General features: G+C 37.3%; 1 protein-coding gene across 1 annotated transcript in view; it reads right to left on the minus strand.

The window, feature by feature from the left end:
* Ance-3 (angiotensin-converting enzyme Ance-3) overlaps positions 1-24438 on the minus strand; it is a 171737-nt gene that overhangs the window by 57713 nt on the left and 89586 nt on the right. The window contains exons 3-8 of the mRNA XM_081749285.1: positions 23741-23837; positions 18591-18734; positions 16694-16885; positions 13597-13694; positions 3522-3691; positions 168-292 (exon numbers count right to left, since the gene is read on the minus strand). Of these exons, the coding sequence (XP_081605411.1) occupies positions 168-292; positions 3522-3691; positions 13597-13694; positions 16694-16885; positions 18591-18734; positions 23741-23837 (826 nt within the window). The remainder of the gene's footprint in view (positions 1-167; positions 293-3521; positions 3692-13596; positions 13695-16693; positions 16886-18590; positions 18735-23740; positions 23838-24438) is intronic.

Genomic DNA, 24438 nt, shown 5'->3' on the forward strand with positions numbered 1-24438 from the left:
ATAAATGTATCCATATATATATATATATATATATATATATATATATATATATATATATATCATGATACGAATGAACAAGAATCATGCAATACATTTTCATGTCAATTCAGCATAACAAGTTATTTACTAACCGCGTAATAACTTCATAACGAAAGTGGGAAACATACCTGGGTTAGCTCCATCTCTGAACACTTTAGGCAGATGCCGGTATCGTAAAAAGTACTGAATATGTCCCATTTCATGGTGGGCTGTGATGAAGTCCTTCATATTCACACGGGTGCACATCTTTATCCTATAAAATATTCATAACAAGTTTGTTGTTAGCTACTAAAATATGTACAGTATTTCATTCAGTCTTTCTCAGGACATATATCTTATATGTGTGTAACAAATTTATTTATGTTGTTATATCAAGGAGTCCTGGTAAATTCCTATGTGTATAATTCAAATGTTAGGAATTTACCAGGTCTCCTTGATATATTTTCTCTGTACGGCAGGGGCGACCTAGGCAATGTATCGCCCCGTGCAATGGCATCACTTTTGCGCCCCTTTTCTCCTGAAAGAAAAAATCTTAAAAGCCAATATTTTAAGCATGCTACTCCATCATGAACAATGAAAGGGAAGGAAAGAGCAACTCGCACTCAGAAAGGTTTCTACAATCTTGTTGTGTCCGATTTTTCTTTAAATAATAATCTATGATGTTCGTGTAAGATAATGCAAACACACCTGCAGAGGAAAGATGGTAATCCTTTATAGAATCCAATATCGAACTTAATATATCAATTTGCAATTCCAGTGCGACTAGCTCTTTTATCTTGATTTCTTGAGTTTCTTTCTACATCTGTTAAAAATTAAGGAAAAAAAAACTTGTTTCCATCTTCAATGATAAGCACTTGTATGTGACAAACACAAGACCAGTTTTCATATCAAAACTGTGATCTCACTAACTAAATAGAACAGGTGTTCGCTACTGTTCGAGAATTGAATTCTTGTATTGGACAACAATCAAGCAATTCATGCTGGAATTTGTTACACCATTTGTTTTAGTATTGTCCATGTGACCTTAAACTAATGCGACCTAAACTTAATTTATGAATATATATTCAAATAGAAGGTCAGCTTAGTAAATTAAACTACCATAATCATGAAGTCTGTTTCCAACAAGAAATATTTATTTTAAATGCTAGAGTTACGACAGATTTTGCCACCTCGTGCAAATGCACGTGTTGCACATATGGGAGAGCCGGCCCTGCTGTTTGGTGTACATCCGATTAATATCGTTTTGCTCCATGTAGATCAATATTGAAACCGAGAGTTGTAATGGATAGAGACCGGATGTTAGGCAAAATGCCTATTCTTTAATATTAAAGATATTATCAAAAATAACGTTTTAAAGTTTATATGGGGGGTTATAGTTACGATTTAAGCCCATTTTATTCTGTCTATTTTGCCTATTTCGAGCGTTACTGCCTAAATAATTGTTTTAGTGCCTAATGTAGCCTATTCTATGCATTTTCTTCAAAATAAGCCTTCATTAAAAAGATACAGTATAACTTATATAATATCAATAACACACACACGTATATATATATTAGGTGTTTGTAAACACAAACACGTGGTACATTATATATATATATATATATATATATATATATATATATATATATATATATATATATATATATACCGCAAAGTGAAAGAAGTCATTAACAAATAGGTATATTTCTATATTCATTGAACATTATCTGTGACTTGAATCTATTTTTTAATCGTATTTACTATTTATCTCCATTATTTCGTGTTACATTTTAGTGCCTATTTTACTGCCTATTTTTTACATTTTAAGTGCCTATTTGCCTGCCTATTTTCCAGGTTTTTAGTGCCTAAATATCCTGTCTCTAGTAATGGACTTCTGGTTTTAGTATAAAGAGTTAAGAATAAAGATAAAATATATATTCTAGGAACGCTTAATTAGGGATGCACACGAGACAAGATTTGAGGCTGTCTCGTCTCAAAAATGTGCTGTAAAAGCGATGTCTTGACTCGAAAAATGTATATTTCACTATTGGAAGAGCTGTGTCTCGACTCGAATTTTGTCAGGAAAATTCTGTCTCGACTCGTCTCGTGCGCATCCGTACGCTTAATCAATAGTAGGAAACTGCTTGTTCTATACTGACCATTTTTGTTCGATAGTGATCAATATTTAGACCGGAAATGATTTATTTCTACCACTTCCGGTAAGAACATAACCTCCATCAAGGAAGTCAATTCCTAACTTTTGACTTCCTACATCCGTACAAAACTGATGGGGATACATAAAGTAATTCTTGATTTTCTTTTTTTTGGGGGGGTGGGGTGAACGGACCCATAGATAGTCCTTGAAAATATATGGACCAATCCTGATAGATGTTAAGTAAATGCATCCTAAAATCAATTGCTGGACAAACCTTTTTACTCAATAGGGAGACTCATTACCAGTAGTCCGTTCACTAAATTCTGGGACTACCTCGAAATAACATACTTAAACGATGTCAAAAAAAAGTTTACTAAGTCCGATATTTTTTTAAAACATACGTACATCCCTTTTCGCACCACGCACTCTCGTGACCAGTCGTCAAGAGCGCCGATTTCCCTGTAACTTTGGGGGGAGGGGCATATGAGGATTGATTTCAATTGACTTCAATTGATATGAAGACAAATTGATTTCAAATTATGCCAAATATTGTATATTCATAAATTCAATACGGAGACCCACATGAGCTTTGGAGGCCCCCCAGGATCGGCGCCCTTGCCGGTCATAGAGATTTCTAGAACAACCTAGAAAAGTCGTCTAATGGAATACTATTCAACACCGCCGTCACATGCGCTTGAATCGATGCAACATCCTCAAAATGCTCATCCTTGAGATCAGATTTAAGCTTAGGGAAGAGACTGAAATCCATTACAGTCAAATAAGGTGAAAATACCTGTAAGGTGTGTTCAAGGACTTTGACTTTTCTCTTAGCTAAAAACTGGCACACAAGACAGCTGATGCACATTGACGCATTTTCTTGTATGTCAATTTTTGGCCAAAAGAAGAGTGATAGTCCTTGATGAACACACCTTATTTTCACCTGATTCAACTCTAGTGAATTTCAGTCTTTTGCCTAAGCTCAAATCTGCCCTCAAGGATAAGCATTTTGAGGATGTTTCATCGATTCAAGCGCATGTGACGGCGGTGCTGAACAGTATTCCATTAGACGACTTTATTAGAGATTCCAGAAACTCTACGACCGGTACCGCGAGTCTGTGACGATGAAACAGATGTACGTATAAAAAAATATAACGTCGTAATAAACTTTTCTGGTATCGATAAGTATATTATTTCTAGATAGTCCCGGATATTATTGAACGGGTTGTATAGAAACTTGAACGTAATGTAAAAATAAACAATATCAAATGAATAGTTTAGTGCTTACAAACATAACTATGAAATACATATTCTATTCTAATATTCCTACAAAATGTGTAATTCACTATACCTATAGTCGATGCGGTTGCAGAAGTCCCAGGCTGATGGCTGACAAATAACAGGCTGTCCTGGAATTTCTTCCAAAATAGAACCAGCCCAAAATTCTGGAGGCATTGCACTCAGGTTCAGAGAGCGATAGAATTCCTCTGCCAGGCGAAACATGGCAACTGGAGTATAGCCCTGAAACCAAGTATATTTATATTGAATTGCGATGTCAACTATCGTACAACCTACGGAATATCATTCATATTAAGAATATATGAACAACTCATGTATATCAATGCAAATATATTTGATAATACAATATACCTAGATACATATAATAATAACGGCAACATTTGCAAAAAAAAAAAAAATGTAAAATTATGCTGCAAGTTCAACGAAGATCTTACAAAACCGACGGAATATAGAGTATTACAGAGTGAGAACTGACTATCAATCAGGGGCGGATCCAGAGGGGGGCGATCGGGGCGATCGCCCCCCCAGAAGAGGAAACTTTCTTATATATATATATATATATATATATATATATATATATATATATATATATATATATATATACAGGGTGGGCCATTTTAATTAATCCACGGAAATATCTGAAAAATGATAAAACATAGAAGAAATTTTTGAAGTACACATTATATATTGCTAAGGGGGAAAACCAATTCTGCCAAAAGTACCCCTCCCCGCCCCCCGTAAATGGGGGTAACGGGGGGTAACTTTGAAATGTCAAATGGGAACATGGGTCGAGTAATACCTCGTTCGAAAGGTCTTGGAAAACTAAGTAACGCTGTACCAAGAGATGTTTCATATTGTGCACCAGTTTCAAAATGGCCGCCATGATCTGGTTCGGAAACTCCAGTACCCGTAGTATGAAAACCATGGAAGGTAAATGAATGGAACAAAATTGAAATACGTAAATATCATAGGGCATATCGAATGATATAATCCCTGTGATCCCAGTGGCCTCCCTGAAGGGGTCTTGTGGGCTAACTTCAAAATTTCAATGTCCGACCGGACAACGGTTCGGGCGTACGCTTGACCTACCCAATGCTATTTGGAAGGCAGACTTCATGCATAGAGAATTGGTGCACTAAGTTAACGCGGATGGCCACAGTTACATTTTGATTAACTATTAGCATTCATGTCATATTGTGAGCTTGAGGGACGAAACGGTGTGTACGTATATCCCCGAAATGCTTTCTGAATAACCAGCACGCATTGCATAAAAGTTTCTCTTTTTTTAGTCACTACAGCGTCATCCTTACAAACAAATGTTTCAACCACACCATACCTATTTGTAAGGTTAGCCTTAATTTACGAATTAAAGTAGAGTTCTCGTTTGAACTTTCACTTTACTTTCCACCCCACTCACATACAGAGCGCAGGGAGAGATTATTTTGCAGGACTTGGATTTCTCTCTATACATTATGGCAATTTTACTCTAATATTTTTTATCTCTGTTGTATTATTCTCGAGTCTTGGAATGCCTCCGTGGTTTTCCTATTTAATTTTCGTTATTTTCATTTATGTCTAACCGTATTCATACTATGGGCACTAGACATTTTCTTAGACACAGTCACCATGTCTTTGCGATCATTTTGAAAACGGTGTCTCATGTAGAAAATTTTCTTACAGAAGCTGTTTGATATTAATTTGTCTATGTAACGTGATGTTACTCGCTTCAAGCTGCTATTTGAAATTTTCAAGTTGGCCCCGGATACCTTTCAGTTGGCCCTTGGAGTCACCCCGACAACACCTCTCGATGTGCCTTACGTCAGTTAGCTACTCCAGTTTTTCTTTCTCCAATCGCTTTCATACTACGGGTGACCTTTTCTCTGACACGGATACTATGTTTCGGCGGCCTTTTGAGAACACTGCCATTTCCCATCAATCGTTTTCTCCTGCAATATGTTAGATTTTGCAAGATTTATCGAACGAGGTACCACTCGACTCATGTTACTATTTGAAATTTTGAAGTTAGCCCCCAAGACCCCTTTAGGGAGGCCACTGGGATCACAGGGACCACACCGTTCAATATGCCCTATGATATTTACGTATTTCAATTTTGTTCCATTCATTTACCTTCCATGGTTTTCACACTACGAGTACTGGAGTTTCCGAACCATTTTATGGCGGCCATTTTGAAACCGGTGCACAATATGGAACATCTTTTGGTACAGCGATACTTAGTTTTCCAAGACCTTTCGAACGATGTATTACTCGACCCATGTTCCCATTTGATATTTCAAAATTACCCCCCGTTACCCCTATTTAGGGGGGGCGGGGAGGGGTACTTTTGGCGGAATTGGGTTTCCCCGTTAGCAATATATAACGTGTACTTGAAACATTTCTTCTATGTTTTATCATTTTTCAGATATTTCCGTGGATTAATTAAAATGGCCCACCCTGTATATATATATATATATATATATATATATATATATATATATATATATATATATATATATATATATATATAACCCATCCCGAAGTTTGGAGCCCTTAAAAGTAGCAGTATGACAACCCACCGCCCCCCCCCCAGAAGTCGGTCCTGGATCTGCCCCTGCTATCAATTCAACCCAATGGCTCAATGCTACCCGAATCGTGTTGAATTTTGTTTCTTTAACACCCACTTTGGAGGGAAGTGTTATCATGGTGGTAATTAAATGAATCACTCAACATGATACGAAGTATTTTTAGTATTAGCACACAGTTCGGGCATTGTTTCATATACAGCTGCTAAACTCTATTTTCACGAAAACATTTTCTTCCTTATTAAACAGACCTGATTGCTATGAGGGATAATAAAAGTGTGGAATAATAATTATTTATAAGTAATTATGAGGAACGAAATACAGTAGGAAACGAATTGAAACATAGGAATGATGATAGGTGGCAGCATTTCTACCCACATAAACGTTGTCAGAAAATTCACATGCTTACAAAACTATTTTCATGTACGATTATAAGAGATCTAATACATTCTTAGTTACTTGGTAGGAAAGCCAAAAATACCGCACAAAACTTTCCTCATAGGAAAAACTTACAGCTTATAAAAAGTCTCACTATCAGTTATTAGATATTTATGATATGAATAGAACGTCATATGCAGCCTTTAACAAAAGCTGATGCTTTTGCATCTCATTTGCAAGCGGTCTTTACACCACCTGTTTCTGCACATCGCTTAAGTCCACGAATATCTGAACCGGCAATTAGCAACTTACTTCAGCCTTCGCTATCGCATGAGTTAGATAACAACAATCCTTTGACTCAGGCGATTACTACTGATGAAATACGCGGAGCCCTCAAACGCAATACTGCTCCTGGTTTCGATAGTATATCTTATAGAATTCTTAAAGAATGCTCACTGCAGTTTTTTCTCTTCTTAGCAACAATATATACGTTTATTTTACGCACTGGCTATTATCCGCAGGACTGGAAGGTGTCCAAGGTCTGTATGTTCTTAAAACCTAACAAACCACCTTACTCCGTGACTTCATATCGACCCATACGATTAACTTCTACTTTGGGTAAACTGAAAAAATCCTGGTACGTTGTCTCCATCCACATCTTAGCGAACATAACCTTCTACTCCGTGACTTCATATCGACCCATACAATTAACTTCTACTTTGGGTAAACTGAAAAAATCCTGGTACGTCGTCTCCATCGATATCTTAGCGAACATAACCTTCTACCTTCTCATCAAACAGGATTCCGGCCGCTATATAGTATCAATGACCAACTACTACGACTTACCACTATAATTACCAATCATTATAACAAAGCATTACCGTCTTGCCTCGTACTCATGGACCTCGAGAAGGCGTTTGACCGCATTTGGCATTACGGCTTATTTTATAAACTATTGAAACTCGGAATTCCTCTTACGTACCTTCGAGTTATATATTCGTTTATACTGAATCGTATTGCCTATGTGAATATCAATGGTACATTATCACATCCGATATTCCCACTGACCGGCGTACCGCAGGGTTCAAGCTTATCGCCACTTCTTTACATCCTCTATGCATCGGATTTACCATCTCCAGCACCTAATACATATTTGTTCCAATATGCGGATGATACTGCTTTCCTCATGCTAGGTAAAACAATTCAGCAAATTAATGTCCACTTACAGGCTACGATTACTGCATTTCAATGGTGTGATAAATGGAGACTCACCGCTAACGAAGATAAGACACAGACGCTAGTAATTTTACCGCCCAACCGCCGCAGTAAGGTTCACCGTAATCCAAATTTGCTACGCATACGTGTTGGTGATCATCTTCTACAGCCGACTAAAACTGTTACCTATTTAGGTATTGTTTTCGATGATAAATTGCGGTGGACAGCCCAACTCCAGAAACTTGTTGGGAAAGCAAAAAATCGATTACAGCTTTTACGCCGACTCGTGGGTCAAAACTGGGGGTTAAACTCTAAGTTATTACTAAATACTTATAAAGCCTTTATGCGTAGTGTCCTCACTTTCGGTCATATAGCCTGGTGCTCTGCTCCACAGAAGTTTTACAATAGATTAGAAATTCTCGAACGTCATGCTATCTGACTCGCATTTCGCATAAGACTACCATACCCCAATGATGATCTTTATAATAAGATCGATTTTCCTCCACTTGTCCAACATATTGCTCTCTTACGGCAAAAATATATAGCTAACTGTCTCCATTCATATAAAGATATATTTCTCGAGACCATATTCATAGACTTGGAACAAGACTCCCAGTTCCGATACTACTATACACCACTCAGCATCCTCATTTCCATTTATGCTCGATCACATCCAGATGATCATCATCATGCAAGATTTTTCCGACGACAGCTCATTCATCATGATATTCCTAATCTTTTACCATCATAGCACTGTATCCCACAACACTAATAAGGGCTTCCCAACGTTTTTCATCAGTCTTGAGCCGCCCCAAGACAGAAGACTAACCAGCATTCGTCTCACTAACATATTTCATTGTGTTGTGATGTGATGCGCACTGCATTCATTATCATGAGCATGAATGTCGTCCATTACAATATGCCTATATTTCGCTAGCACGTTTTTCATGTTTTGAATATTCATTTATTTGATGCTTTCACTGCACCTCTTTACTATTATTTATCTAAATGCACTTATTATTCTATTATCCTATTATGTGTTAGTTATTGTTAATGTTTACATTTTGTTTTTGTTTCAAGTTTTTTTATTGATATGCATATATGTGTTTGCAAATCTTGCGTTTTAGTAATTGTTAGTTACCAATAGTTTCTTTAACAGCAGATTGCCCAGCAACAAATGTAATAAAAGTTAATTGATGCTTTCACATCCCAGGCCAAGAGAGAGGGCGAAACCCTCTAGTGGCAGTTTATCATATTTCCAAATATTATGCGACAATAAAGATTTCAATCAATCCTGTCTCCCTCAAAAAAAAAAAACAGCCTTTAGCATGTAACTCTTATCAAACTTCTTAATGAGCGAATAGGCCTATACGTAAAAGCTATTTCCACACTGAACGTCATACCACCAAAAATCTGCAGCAACCTCACCTCTGATCAGTATCTGTCGTTCTAATCATCATCCGACTTAAAGGTATAAATGCAAAGCCAGACCCACAGCCGAATCTTTTAAGCCAGAAGTTTTTGTCCCTTTGCGTCCTCACGGGACTAAAGATACCACTATTCCCCCCGCCATCATCCGTATATCAACCGATCACCATCAACCAATTCTTGTCATTAATCACTGTCACTCTTCAGAGTATTCATCCTTTCCTTCGACATAACATCTTACAAAGGTTCAATAAACAGTTAAAGCTATCCTTAATGTAGACTTACAGGCAACAAATTCTGGCTCAAATATGTATTTTCATTCTAATGTGCTCCGAACAGCTGTGTGACAATTCTGAGCATCTATAACATAAACTCGCTTTTCTCCTTTTCATCATGGAACTGAACGTATTATTTTTCAATATTCGTTCACTATTTCAACATCAACCTCTCTTTGAGCAACTGCTCCGTAAAGAACGCATTAGTTCGCTTCTATTAAATGAATCCACGAATCCATCCCTGTATCTCTGGATATCAATTAATTCACCATAAACTTCCAACTCACCCTGCTGATGGCGGAATCGCCATCGGCTTTCCGCCTAACTTTTCTTCCCAGGATCTCTCCGCTATTAGCCTAATCTTCATGAAAATCTCATTGTCACTCTCTATTTTAAACATCTCTGTCATTGTCGCTACTATTTATGTTCACCCTGGCCATTCCATTCCGCATCTCACACTACATGATTTTTTCAGTACCTCTCTTTCAATTTCTACTCGTCCAAACTTATGGTCAATATCAAATTTCATCGCCGCTCACCCCAACAACAGAAAGCTCTTCGTACCTCTTTCACCCGTATACTACTGACTTCATTCATCCTATTCCCAAACCTACTCATCCCGCCAGCAACACACTTGACGTGGTGCTAACATCGACTGATCTTTCGGCCTCATTATGTATTACAGTCTTACAAGGGAAGTACTTGAAGTGGTACGCGGGAATCTGCATGTGTTATACGTCGTTGGAATTATCACACTGAGTATACCTCACATGTGAAATATCTCGCTTGAATGGGGCCTGTAGGGGGCGTGGCGACCATTAGAAGGTCAGAACAAGGCACGATTCGAAACACCAGAAAACGTGGACAAAATAGGAAGCTATTAATGTAATTGTTTTGAGATGTGGTATATGTAGGTTTAAAAGGTAGTTGAATACAAATCTGACATCAAATGTTTACATATCAAAATGGTGGATCCAATATGACGGTCACAAATTAAAAAAAAAAAAAGCTAAGGATCTGAAATTGGGTACATAGGGATATTCGAACGTATGAATCGGATACCAAACAGTGTAAAATTCAAAATGGCGGCCAAAATACAAAACCCTGCCATGGAACTGAAAGCGGGTGTCGCTGAGTAAGAATTCAGTGTTAAAAGTGCAAAATGCAATGTGACGGATCTATCGTGACGATCAAAAAGTGTAAATAATAATAATAATAATAAGTACAGAGCGGACATTGTGATTCTTACACCTGTAGAAGAAAAATTCCCTTTAGTACACAACGGGGCAAGTAGGGTAGGTGATATTTTACAATATAAACAGCGAGCGTGCTTTTCAATACATTCATGCCAAAATTGAGGCGCGGAATGCAGGGCAGGTTTTGTAGCGCACATGAAAGTTTTATGATACGAACAGATTGCAATCATAGACAATAACTATTTTTAATAAAATAGTTAGAAAAGTTAGGCGGAAAGCCGATGGCGACTCCGCCATCAGCAGGGTGGGCTGGAAGTTCCCTCCCTTGCTCCCGAAGGGATATGATATACGGGGTTCGGCATGTGTTATATATCGTTTAAAAGCTCGCACCGAGTACACTTTGCACCTGTAACATCTCGCTTGAATGGTGCCTGTACGGTATTGTGATTTGCAGATACCATCTGAAGATCCGAACAATGACAGCGAAAAGTGCACGTTGGAATTTAAAACATTGTTATGCTTCCACAACTGTCTTTCCGGGCTTACATTATGCCGTGTACACTTGTCAGACATATATATGACAAATGTCCACTCTCATGAGTAGGGATGGTACCGAAACCGAGACTAGTCTCGATCTCGTCTCAGTCTCGTCTTTAATTCGAGACCGAGATGTGCTTTTCCAAATGGAGACGAAGCCCAGGTTTATCTCGATACACGTATGTCCATTCTGTACTTTGGCACATTTTATCAGTCATATTGAATCCGTCATATTGCATTTTGCACTTTTAACATTAAATTCGTACTCCGCGATCACTAAAACCCCTACCTACCCGCTTTCAGTTCCATAGCAGTGTTTTGCATTTTGTTCGCCATCCCTATGTTGAATTTTTCACTTTTGGTATCCGATTCATACATTCGAATATCTCTATATACCCAATTGCAGAACCATAGGTTTTTTTGTGTGTGTAATTTGTGTCCGTCATGTTGGATACAACATTTTGATTTGTAAACGTTTTATGTCAGATTCGTACTCAGCTACTTTTTCACCTATATATACTACGTCTCAAAACAATTACATTATAGCTTTCTATTTTCTCTGTTTTCTGGTGTTTCGGAGAGTGCCTTCTTCTGATCTTCAAATGGTCGCCACGCCCCCTACAGACCCCATTCAAGCGAGATATTTCACATGTGAGGTATACTCAGTGTGACAATTCCAACGACATATAACACATGCAGATCCCCGCGTACCACTTCAAGTACTTCCCTTGTTAGACCCTTTGGAAGCGACCATGTTCCTATCAAACCCTCTATACTTCTTCGGCATTCTCCTGACCCTCAGTAATGACTGCCCGCTCGCACCACTCTTTGTTTCCACAAGTCCGAGTGGGTTAATTATCGCTCCCACAAAGCTGCAGTTCTTGAACGAACCTGAACTTCATGTAGCTCTTGATATTATTACGAATTCCATCCAATTCGCATCCAAGATGTACATATCCCAATCTACATTTCGCCACCACAAACCACCACTTTCGCCCCAAAATCTTCCGTCAATCAAGTCCTCTCGCCAACTATATTGATATTTTACCTGTACAGGAAATTCTGAATGCCTTCGACGTGTAGTCCATAATTACCTTGTGGCCTACAAGTGCCGAAACTGGATCAAAACGTGCAACAATCTTGCTGACACCTCCCACTCCATGAAGTTCTGGAAGCGTTTCCATTAACTCACCGGCAAAAGTACACATACTCCTTACCTACTTTTCGATGACAATCATTCTCTTTCCGATGGTACCACCAAAGCTATATCCAAGTCTTTGCAACCTATAACCAGGATATCTTCACCCCAACTGCTCCTGATCCACCATCCTACCGATCACCGAACTTACAACTTCACCCCAATCATCAATTACGTAACAACAATCAACTCACCATCCCTATCACTTTCTTTGAAATCTATCAGTCTCTCGGAAGAGGAACACTCCCCACACATAGATAACATTACTTATCATCATATCAAGGAAGGTCCTTATATCTTACGTTACCTCCTTTCCCACATTTTCACCTTCGTCCTTCCCATCGGCTTTTACTCCATACCTTGGAAAACTTCTACCACATTTAATATTTCTTAAATCCAGAAAACCAGCACACTCTTTTTCCTCTTATCGCCCCATCCAATTTACCCTAGCTTTTAGCAAAATTCTTGAACGTATCCTTGTCAACCGTTTCCACACACATCTAACCGACTATAATTTACTCTCTCTTCTTCAAGTTGGTTTCCACCCTTTCATTAGCATCTCAGATCAACTTCTCCGCCTCAATACTTTCATTACTAATCCGTTTAACACTTCCAAACCTTCCTGACTTCCGTTATTTGATTTTGAAAAAACTTTCAACAAGGTATAGCATCTGGGCTTTCTTTATAAATTCCTCCTCTTCAATCTACCCTATTGTTACATCCAACTTATCTATTTCATTCTAACCTGCCGCCTTAGCCACGTATTTATTAATAATAGTCTCTCTGATAACATTTTCCTCAATTCTGGTATTACTAACAAAATATTGTATATAAAGGAAGATCATCGTTGTGCTGGTCCAATTTCTGCATTCATTTTCACCTAGTTCTGTAACACTGCTCGAACACCATCTCTGTGCCAAATAGTAACACAAGAACTGTGTTAACCATCAACCGGATCCTTGGTGTTGAAATAACACGCAATAGTGGTAGTCTTGCTGAGTATTAAGCGTAACACTGAACCCTTGGTGTTGAAATAATATGCAAAAGTGATAGTCATGCTGGGACTACTGGCCTGTATTAACCGTAACACCAAACCCTTGGTGTTGAAATAACATGTAAAAAGTGATAGTCACGCTGGGACAACTGCCCTGTGTTAACCGCAACACCTGACCCTTGGTGCTGAAATAACATGCAAAAGTGGTAGTCATGCTGGGACCACTGGCCTGTGTAAAATTGAGTTGTTTTAATATCACAACTTTTACTGTGTACTTCTATCTGTACAATATTTGGTGAAATGCTACTGAAAAGTGAAGTACAATACCTGTTGAATCATTGCTGGAGTTACGTCTAAGAATGTTTTCCCAGGATATGGAATGGTGACGTCAAGAATGTTGCTCCAGGACTGGGCCCACATGTTACCTATACAGAAAGATTTACAGTAAGAAATTGCACTTACACACACACACACACATAAAAAAAAGAAAAGAAAAGAAAAAGAAAATAGGTTGAGAATAAAGAGTCAGATACTGGATACTAGTTGTTATTTGATAATCCCTATACATATAAGCTATTAGAATAAGTATAATATTTACTTTATTAAACTGTATACTCTATACCTTTTCAGGTTTTCAACTATAGTTTGTGAAACTTCGAAAACCACAGTTTGAGAATGGCTGGTTTATAACTGTAAACCAGAAGAAATTGTGTTATTGTAAATGTTGCGTAATAGAAACTTTGGTAGAAGGTAAAAGAGGACGGGACGGAAGAATCAAATTGATGACAGATATTAAACTCTGATAAAAACAGTAAAGAAAAGTAAGCAAAATTACGTTTATGAATGAGCCTATGCTAGTAGTTGAAGTATTATCCTTTTAAATTCAAAGTATCTGAGGTTTTATATCCAACCATATTTTTTTAGATTTAACCCCAAAAATCTTATATTTGAGGTTATAAATTGATAACAAACAACAACAAAACTCTAGGCTTTATATACCCTCTCACACTCCAGGCATGTCAAATTTTAACCTAACCAATATCTTTTAAGGTTTTACATAAAATATTATATTTAAGGTTAAACTTATGAGAAACAACAATGCTCTAGGCTTTATATACCCTCTCATACTCCAAGGATATGTGAATTTAATCGCACCAATATATATATAGGTTTGAAATTAAACTGATGCCAACTGATCCAAATATGTAAGATTTTAACTTCACCAATATTTTTAAGATTTAACCAAAATTTTATATTTGATGTTATGTTAAACTGATGCTAAATAACAATAATACTTTAGGCTTTATATACCCTCTCATACCCCAAGTGTGTGAGATTTTAACGTCACCAATATTTTTTTAGATTTAAGCAAAAATCTTATATTTGAGGTTAAATTGATGTCAAACAACAATAATACTCTAGACTTTATATACCCTCTCATCACCAAGGATTTAACATTTTAACCTCGCCAATATATTTAAGGTTTAATGAAAACATTATATTTGAGTTTAGACTGATTCCAAACACCAACAACACTCTAGATTTTATACCTATCATACACCTAGGATTTGAAATTTTAACCTCACCAAATGTTACATTTGAGGTTAAACTGTTGCCAAGCCACAGCAATACTCTAGGCTTTATATACCCTCTCATACCCCAAGTATGTGAGGTTTTAACCTCTCCAGTACCTTTTAGGTTTAACCAGAAACAAATCTGTTGCCTTAAATAATACTTTTAATCTCAAAAAGAATTTTATCTTTTAACCTAAGGGGACACGGTAGCTAAATGGTAGAGTGCTAACCTCAGGAGCGTTGAGTCCCTATTTCGATCTCCGGCCCACTAAGTTTATGGTGGACAACATCGTGTTAGTGGATTTTCTCCGGATACTCCTGTTTCTTCCCACATTTTCATTCTAGCAGTTTCCCACATCATTCATTTGTCTCAATCGTCCGTCTCGTCCCCCTTAGGTTAACAGGCATAATCGTGCGACGTTAAACCGAAATATTTTACCTTTTAACCTTAAAAAATCTAATCTCAGCATATATTTTCATGTATGGGACATGGACAGTCACCGTCAAAGTCACCGTTACCTGTAAAGATGTTAACGGATCGATTCCATTAACGAATTCTGCCGAGAATAACGAACTCGCTATAGCTATTTATTGCAACAAAAAATTCGCTTTCGTTCAAAAGTTATCGTGTGGAGTAACGGACAATCACGCTAACCATACAACCTTCTCCATGCTGTAAACGTCGCCAATATCTAGTGGCTCACTTGCCGATAAATGTCGATCGTCAACATAGCGACGCGTCGAAGGATTACCGCTGGTGTGGCACTGACGGCAGAGTTTCGTCGAGTCGAAACATATATGTAGAGTCGGGGTGTTGAAGTTACCACTGCGTAGCAGTGAGGACTTCATTTTGGTCCGCGCTCATTCGCTTCGTCATAGAGAATCGCGAACGGACCAATACGAACTATCGCCAATCATGTGCATGCGGTCATTATTATATACCGTATTATTTTTTTCCTGGCGAATTGTTTCCAAAGTGAGATCCGGGGGGTCAAGAGTAATCCCCTGCCTCTACATCAAGAAGTGATATATGTTGAGATGAGTGCGTATATAATAATATGAATTTAGATGGCAACTGTCGTCGATCATTAGAAAATGAATATGGGAGAACTATGAAATAAAGTAAATAGACGCACGTCATTTTGTTATAAAATTACATGGTGAACGCATTTTACCTGATCTCAAACGGAGGAGTACTCTGCTTGGCCAAATTAAAAGAACCTTAACGATTTATCCCTCTACAGGTAAGTTTTTTTTTCATCGCCTCCATGACGAAGTCGGAAGAACACGCACCTAGTAATCATAAAGTTGGTGCTTCGCGCCCATTACGTGGTAATTTTGTTTTAATTCTTTTTAGACTTAAACAAATCACATATATAGGCGAGTTAACATATTTTGGGGGAGTAATTTTGTGGATCATTGGCGTTTCTGTCGCGTCTCTGCCGCTGCTGGTCCGTTTGTAATATAATTTTCATAATGAAAGGGGTCCATCGCGGATCGTCGCTGCGGGACAGCCAATTTTTAGCGAGATGTCGCTAGTTGCCCATCGGTGGTCCACCGACGCTTACGGCATGGGGTTATAACTTCCATTATCATGATTCTAATAACGTTATCCAATATCAAAGCAAAGAGAGAGAGAGAGAGAAGAAGAAGAAGAAGAAGAAGAAGAGAACTGTAGTATTAATAAACGCTTCTTGGTTTGCGGCACGAGACCTAATAAAACTGCTGCTAGAATACTTATTATCTTACTAAATAACAATTATTGTTATTATTATTATTATTATTTATTATTTATTTATTTATTTTTATTATTTACTATTATTATTATTATTATTATTATTATTTGGTACCTAGAATATGTGAAGGAAGAGGTGCTGTGCGATGTACTCGATCTGGGCCGTAGAAGTCTCTAAGTTTTCTTCTGACGTAGGCATGCAGAAGCTCATACAGAGGACGTATCTGGTCCCACACGTCGTCCAAGTCATATCTGAAGGATGGAGTCTCGTATGGAAACATCCAGTAATCAGCCGTATCTGTAAAGTCTAGAAGGGAAAACGTAAAAATTAAGCCATTACGCCATTTAAAATTCCAAATTATTTCAAATGAAACAAACAATAATTGATTATGTAAATCAATAGGCTAAAAGGGGAAGATATCATAGATACTTAACATTGTTATGATTCTGCTAGAAATCATCTTGATCAAAGTTCGTACGATAATTAATTAGTTATTTATTTTCTTTTACGTAAATTACACGTAGTTTATAAGTAATTTACGTCACTAGAAAACTGGTCTTTTAAGCAGATGTAACAAAAGTATTTTTCTTAAGAAAACTAAAATCATTCAAAAGCAGAACAGTCAAATGCAAAACACAAAATATAATTTTTTCAAGCTTCCTAAAGACATACCACATTGACTTGACACCTGGTTTTCCATTCCAAGCGCTGCTATCGGCTGAAAAATTCCACTCCCTTTCGCTAGTGCTCTCTCGCTTAGCAACAGCTGAACCCTTATTGGCTCAACGCATGGGTGTGAGTTTAGTTCAAATTTTTGCCACGCCTCAAGACATTTTGGCAGCACTATAGTTGCATCAACTAAAGCGATGTCTAATCTTCCAGAGCAGGGGCTCACCCATGTGGGGAGTCCACTTGTTCCGGACTTCCCTCCCCCCCCCCCAAAAAAAAGTAAACTTCGCAACTCGACATACATGTGTACATTTTCTTAATAAATTTATACTTGCATAGCAAGAGAAGTAATTGGTGTAGCATAAAGATTTGATCAAACACTTCAACTGTACTCTTTTCTTTTCTTATAAAAACAACCCAGTTCTATCACTTTTTTCTGAGAATATAGGTAACAGTACTTAATTACTTATCGTCTTTTCGGGTCTAGAATAACAACGGCTCAATATTACATAGTTATAGTGTCTTGTAGTGCAGTATTGCACCCCTAGCACAAAAAATGGACCCCACCCAACAATTGAAATGTGGATCCCTCTTAAAATTTTGGACCCCTTCCAATAAAAATTTGTGGGTGCGCGATTATTTCAGTTTATATTAACAACAGAGATTGTGATAAAAAAAAAAAAAAATATGCGTGTTCCGTGTAGCTTATATTTCTTAATGTTTTACCCTTTTACAATCGTTGCAGACTGTAGAAAGGAGAAAAGCATTGAATAGCCGACAGCAAGTGTGAAGTGCAGTTTTTGTGAGTGCAGAAAGCCGTCATCAGACGCAGCGACCGCGAAGATGCAGGGATATCAAGACCAAGCCTTGTTGCTGCATTGTGCAATCGCCCCTGATTTCAGCATGGCTTTCCTGGCTTAAAACTCTAGTCGACCACAGAGATTTTAAAATGTAAAGTATCATGAAATGCTTTTTGTTAAAAAAAAAAAATCATACACCCAAGTCGTAATATTTATGCACCGTAGTATTAGTCGTAGTATCATGCACCTAGTATATATAGACAACGCTACTTTACGAAATGAATGTAACAGTAAAATTGGCAAATCCAATGAGCCCAAACAAATTTCGAAGCAAGGTTTTTCTTGTGCCAAACCAAACAATAATCAGCACTGAAAAAAGTTTCATTTTAATTTGTAAACTTGTTTGTAGATTTTAATCTACGAATACTTTACATACAAGTACGTATTTTAAACTTTATACAGAAAACCTTTCTTTAATTGTAATTATTCAATCCTGATCCTGATATCCAACGTATCTTTTACATTTAGTGCTAAATACTCACTGTTTAGTCGAGCAGCTTGGTTGCTGACGTCTACAAATTGTTCAAATAAATCTCGAATGGGTTGTCCTGTTCGTCGTCGCCACTCGAGCCACACGTACTGGAGTTCGTCCCAATCTTTGCTTCGGGCCATAATTAACGTTAAATCTGAAATTGAAAATTGTTTTTAAAAACTAATAATAACTTGTATGATATGTTAAAGCAAGCAATAAGACAGAAAAATGTTACGGTAAGCATTTTAAAATTTCATTTTTTTTTTATTTGACTTCTCTTTTAGGAAACTCAGTGTTACAAGTACAGTATACAAGTTTTGCTAAAGTCAGTATACCCATACAAAAAAAAAAAAAAAAATACAAGTTTACCTATACACAAAACTGAAGACAGTACAACAAACCTGATTTTCAACTGCCTACAAACGAATAATGAATGGATTGCTGGCAAGATCACCTCCACAATATTAAGTAACATCTTCAAATACATGATTTAGCACGAAGTGTAATTATATCATAATATAAGTGTCATTGGGGAGAAGGAGGGTTAACTGACTTTTGCGCGACCCTATATATCGTCCCTCTCGAGACAAAAGGGCGTATCTCATTTTCTTAACTTTCCCAGGAGACAAGTTTAATAAACATTTTCTCATTATTTATTCTATCGTCTTCTTTTAAAATTTAGTTTGATATCCTTCGTTTCAGGTATATAACTTACAAGATCAAATTAAATTTTGACAGAACACGATAAAATAAACTTATGATAACATCTTTAAACTTGTCTCCTGAAAAAGTTGAAAAATGAGATATGCCCCTTTGTCTTGAGAGGGACGAATCGTATGTGATCGATAAACGCCATTCGATCTTGGCTAAATCTTGACGAGCTTAGCACGTATAAAACATGTTTATGGTGTGTAGACCTTTATTTTTCACTTTCTGAGCCATCAAAGTTGGCGTTCGGACTTAATCATATTTTTCTTGCACAAAAAACAGGAAAAAAAAGAAAAATGTGAAAGCTATTTGGAATAATAAGTAACCAGTACATCACGTAAAGGAGTTTGGTTTCTATGGCGTGATATGTTTTTGAAATAATATTAAAACCAGAAGTTATACTAGATTTATTTCACGTTTAGGTTAAAAGATTAGAGTTGAGTTGAAACATATTCTTTGGAACGGTTAATTGATTGCAGAAAACCATCTTCCCTTATCTATTGCCATTTTCACACTATAGCATTCAACTTTAAAACCGGAAATGGTTGAGTTTTGCCACTTCCGGTGGATGGATCACCTCCATTAACAAACTCTGTTCTTAAATTTTGATCTTCTACACTTTTGCGAAAGTTGATGATGATTCCTCAGGGAGTTCTTGAAATCACTACACACGGATAGAGATAATATATAAAAAAACATTGGTAAACCAAACTCCCCAAAAAATCAGTTAAGGGATTATCTTTTCACAATAGTGAAACTTAGCAATTTATAACAGTATTATAGATGGCTAACATATCATTGGTCAGACAATTATACTAGAAAAGACAAAGAGAATTATTATTATCATTGATTGTAATTAGTTGTAGAAGTGTAGAACATTCAGGATTTTTTAACTTTTTATTCTACTCTTCGCTTCGTTTGGAACCCATAACATGCAAAGAAAAATTTATCGATGTACTTAGGAATAATTCTTGTCTAATCTCTGAGGAAACACGAAGAGATATGAAGAGAGCCCCTTCTATCCCTCCACAAACTCCGCCTCCAAAACTGGTTATAAAAGCGGACTACTCGAGGCAGAAGACTTTGAACTTCGAATTGAACTGAACTGAACTTTGGAAGAGATACTCAACGAGAAAAGTAGGCAGTATTAGGCAGTAGAATAAGCAAATGCTCTTGAACTGCAAACGCTCCGGTAAGACCTTGCGATGTTGACGAGGAATTGCCATGGAAACAGGATTGAAAAGTGTTATACTCATAGAGAGAACTGTTACAATTGTTACAAATAAAGATATCCAGAACAAGACTTTTCACACATCGCTTCCTAAGAAAATAAGGATTGCTTTCCGTCGGCTGGACCCCCGATTGTGAACCAAGATTCGCACTGGTCATATAGGTTGTACAGCCCTTGGCGACAGTCGGCTGACGGGAACACAATATTATCTCCCTGGGATAGCATTAGAGTGGTTCTAAACCCCTATTTAGACTCACTACTCCTAACCAAACTTAGAAGTGCTTCCCTGATCAAAACCATGCCGGACCAAGTAAGTAGACACCACCAAGGGAGAGAAGGAAGAAACAGTTAAAGAAACTTCAAACAGAAGAATGACCACGATCAAAAAGATATATCCCAAGCAATGGAAGAAACAATAAGTGAGGCTGAAACTTTTCTAAAAGTGACACCGGTGACCATACAGAATGTTAGTAGAAGACTCAATGAGGACCAAATAGTGGAAATCATTGGAAGAAAGATGGACTGCAGCGAATTTTTCATCATACAGGGAGAAGAAAATCTAACATTCAGTGTATTCTTCAAATCAGAATCATCAAAGGAAACCTTCCTCAAGATCTTCAAACATGCTGACTTTGGAACATATGCAGTTATAAGGGGAAAACACACCAACGACCAAAGAAGAGAAAGAGTCCAATCACCAGAAGTTATAAGAGATGTCCCCACACAGGCAGAGAAACCTAAATACACACAGATGAAAAAAAAAACAAGTTCCGGCTCTTATGAGGGCCACGAACAAAAACGGTTGAAAAAGCAACACATGCAGGTGAAAATCTCACCCACAGACATGAAATCTGGCTCTTATGAGAACCACCGAAAATAAACTCGAGAAGAGACTGCCAATCAAAAGCAAAGAGTCAAAACCCAAGCCGAAAACGCATTACAAAATGAGAAAGAGGTTAACTTCCACATCGTAAGAAGAAATAATAGAAAAGGAAAGAAGGAAGAAGATGATAGCAATGAACGTACAAACAGCTGTACGGAGAAAAGGAGAAAAACAAAAACAGACCACATACACATGTGTCATAAAAGGCGTGCCAACCACAACAGATGTTGAACAAATAAACGCAGTTCTCAAAAAACAATATTTTCTTCAGAAATATCATTCGAATCCAAACAAAAACAGAACCAGAGCCGATGTTATAACTTTTCCACCAATGCAGATAACGTAAGGCGGCTAACAACCTACGGACTTAAAACTTCGGACAGCTATTACAAAGTAGAGAACTCCAAACTACAGCCAAGACCGATGCCCTGCTGAAATTATCAGTACAGGCATCGACGCCTCCAGTTCAAGGTACAGAGAGTGTGCTACAGTATGGTGATACACACGAAGACAGTGGAAATCCCATAAAGAAAAACTTTTGCGAAACATGCAAAGTAAATAAACACATAACAGGAAGCAGCAGCTGCACATCTAGACCCAAGGCAACTAATAAGCACATCACACATATTTCCTTCGAAGACGAAAACTCACCACCCTACACTACTGGCCCTTTTCAGAGCCAGCGTGAAAACGAGCACGAAGAACAAGAGACAGACAAGCAACTACTATCAAACCCCATAGACGAACACATTAAGGAAGGCATTGCAACAGCAACAGACAGTATCATAACCTGGGTCACTACGGTTCTAGCCATCGCTACCCCACAAAAGGAACACCATAGGATGTCGGAGGCTATTCAAACTGCAACAAAAAAAGTGTTTGCCAAAACTATAAACACACTCACAACAGGAAAGCTACATAAAACCAAGCCAACGTATGCTGAAAAAATCAAACAAATAATGAAAGAAAAAAATAAGTGAACCACTTGAAGTACAAACCAACCAGAAGAACCAAAAGAAGCAGCGAAAGGAAAAAACCAGGGGAGGAAGTAGCTGCAGTCTGCAAACCGATGACGACCAAAGCACAGATTATGGATACCGCAAAGGATAAATTGTATGTTCAAAAAAATAACAGATATCCCCACTAACAATGCACCTTTCTATTACAGACAACACAGATTTGCTACAACTAACATTCAGAAGGTTTTAACAGATAACTTAATATTTTATTACAGACAAATTTACATGGATTTTTGTCACCCTTCAAACGTGGTTTTGCCATATAAATACTTAAGCATGACCGACTAATAGATTTTTTTTCCTGGTTTCCAGGTTTTCTATTCCTCTATCAAATCTGACAAAGTGAAAAACTCTTTTCGCGCTTTCCTATCTTCTTGTTTACCCTTCTTTCTTTCTATCTACACAATGTAAGTCTATCTACACAATGTAAGAAGTCCGCGTGTAAATGTCTCCATTAAAGATAGAAACCGTGACAGACACATACACCGACAGATGCTTTAGTGTACTAATTGCAGGAAAGCCCGCGTACTGACAGAGAGTAAGGCATGTAGACAGATGGTTGATGTTTTACTCTCTGTCAGGACAAGGGCTTTCCTGAGGGGTGTCCTTATTTTTATTTTTAACTTTTCTGTTTGTGTTTCTGCAGAAGACTTTCTATTATCAACTGGTCACATCCTACCTATCTCTCCAAGCTGCATTGGGCAGGAGAGACTCCTCTAACCTTACTTCTGAGCTGCATTGAGCAAGAAACTCCTTGAGACCCAGTTGCAACGGGCAGAGTCATTCTTAACCAACAAACCCTAAACTCCGAGCTGCTGTGGTCTGCAGGTTCAACTTATAGGGGAAAAGAACCATTAGAGAATGACTTATTTGCAACGTAGTGTACACTTTTATAATGATAATTTTAAAAAAGTGAGGGGAAAACTCGTATAGCGTTACTCTACCGACTATTACAATATTAAATGGTTAACTAGTATCTTATAAAATGTTTAAAAAGAAACTCGAAAAGGGAGAACTATACACGTCTGAGCAATTGATAAAAAATGTTAGGTAATCATGTATACATACGAGTATTAACAAATTCTATTCTATATTTAGAAATATTAATTTCCTGCAAATTTCGCTCTCTTTTTTCTGGAAAATTCGTGGTTTAAATACTTAATTAATAGTGACTCAGAGTTTCTACTTCTACATTATCCAAGGAATAATTCATACGTACGTACGAATATATACATACAAATATTTTTAAGACACATAACTTGCAGATGAATCACTGATCTGTTCTTGCTAATAAAGCTATGATTAAATATATTACATACCTGGATCAAGTCGAAGACCACAGCGGAATGGGTCATTGTAGGCGCAAATAGTAGCGGTATTATAGATGGCTAACATGTCATTGATTAGACGATTATACTGGAAAAAGAGAGAGAAAATTATTATTATCATTTATTCTAATTAATTGTAGACTTGTAAAACATTCAGGAATTGTTGTCTTTTTATCCTACTCTTGACTACGTTTGGAACCCATGACATACAAAGAAAAAATATTTATGTAATTAGGAATAGTTTTCTTAGTTTGAGTAACAAACTCTTCCTTTTATTATTCATGTTTAACAAAATGTTACTTGTAGATCTTTGTTAAGCAGAGGAGGATCTAGCCTCGGGCGGGGTGCCTAGCCCCCCCAGTTTTCCAGTAATAAAAATAATTTAAACTATTATTTATGTATTTTTGGAAGTTTATAATAAACTCATGATATATCTAAAAAAAAATCTATCATAACTGGGGTTCTGGCTGCCCCTCCACCCAGATTTTTAACTTCTAGATCCGCCACTGCTGTTGATGGAATGAATTACTTTCAAAATAAAGTAAACAACCAATAAACGAAATATATGTACACATCCCCTTTCAAGAGTTTAATGTTATAGGGCCTTATGCAGAGTCGTAATGACGCGTGATTAGTGGCACAGACTTCGACAAACATATGTTTCCTGCAGGTAGTCAGGCTTTTAGCAT

This window comes from Thermobia domestica, chromosome 2 (assembly GCF_964235325.1).
Source record: "Thermobia domestica chromosome 2, izTheDome1.hap1.1, whole genome shotgun sequence".
In the NCBI taxonomy this organism is placed as follows: Eukaryota; Metazoa; Arthropoda; class Insecta; order Zygentoma; family Lepismatidae; genus Thermobia; species Thermobia domestica.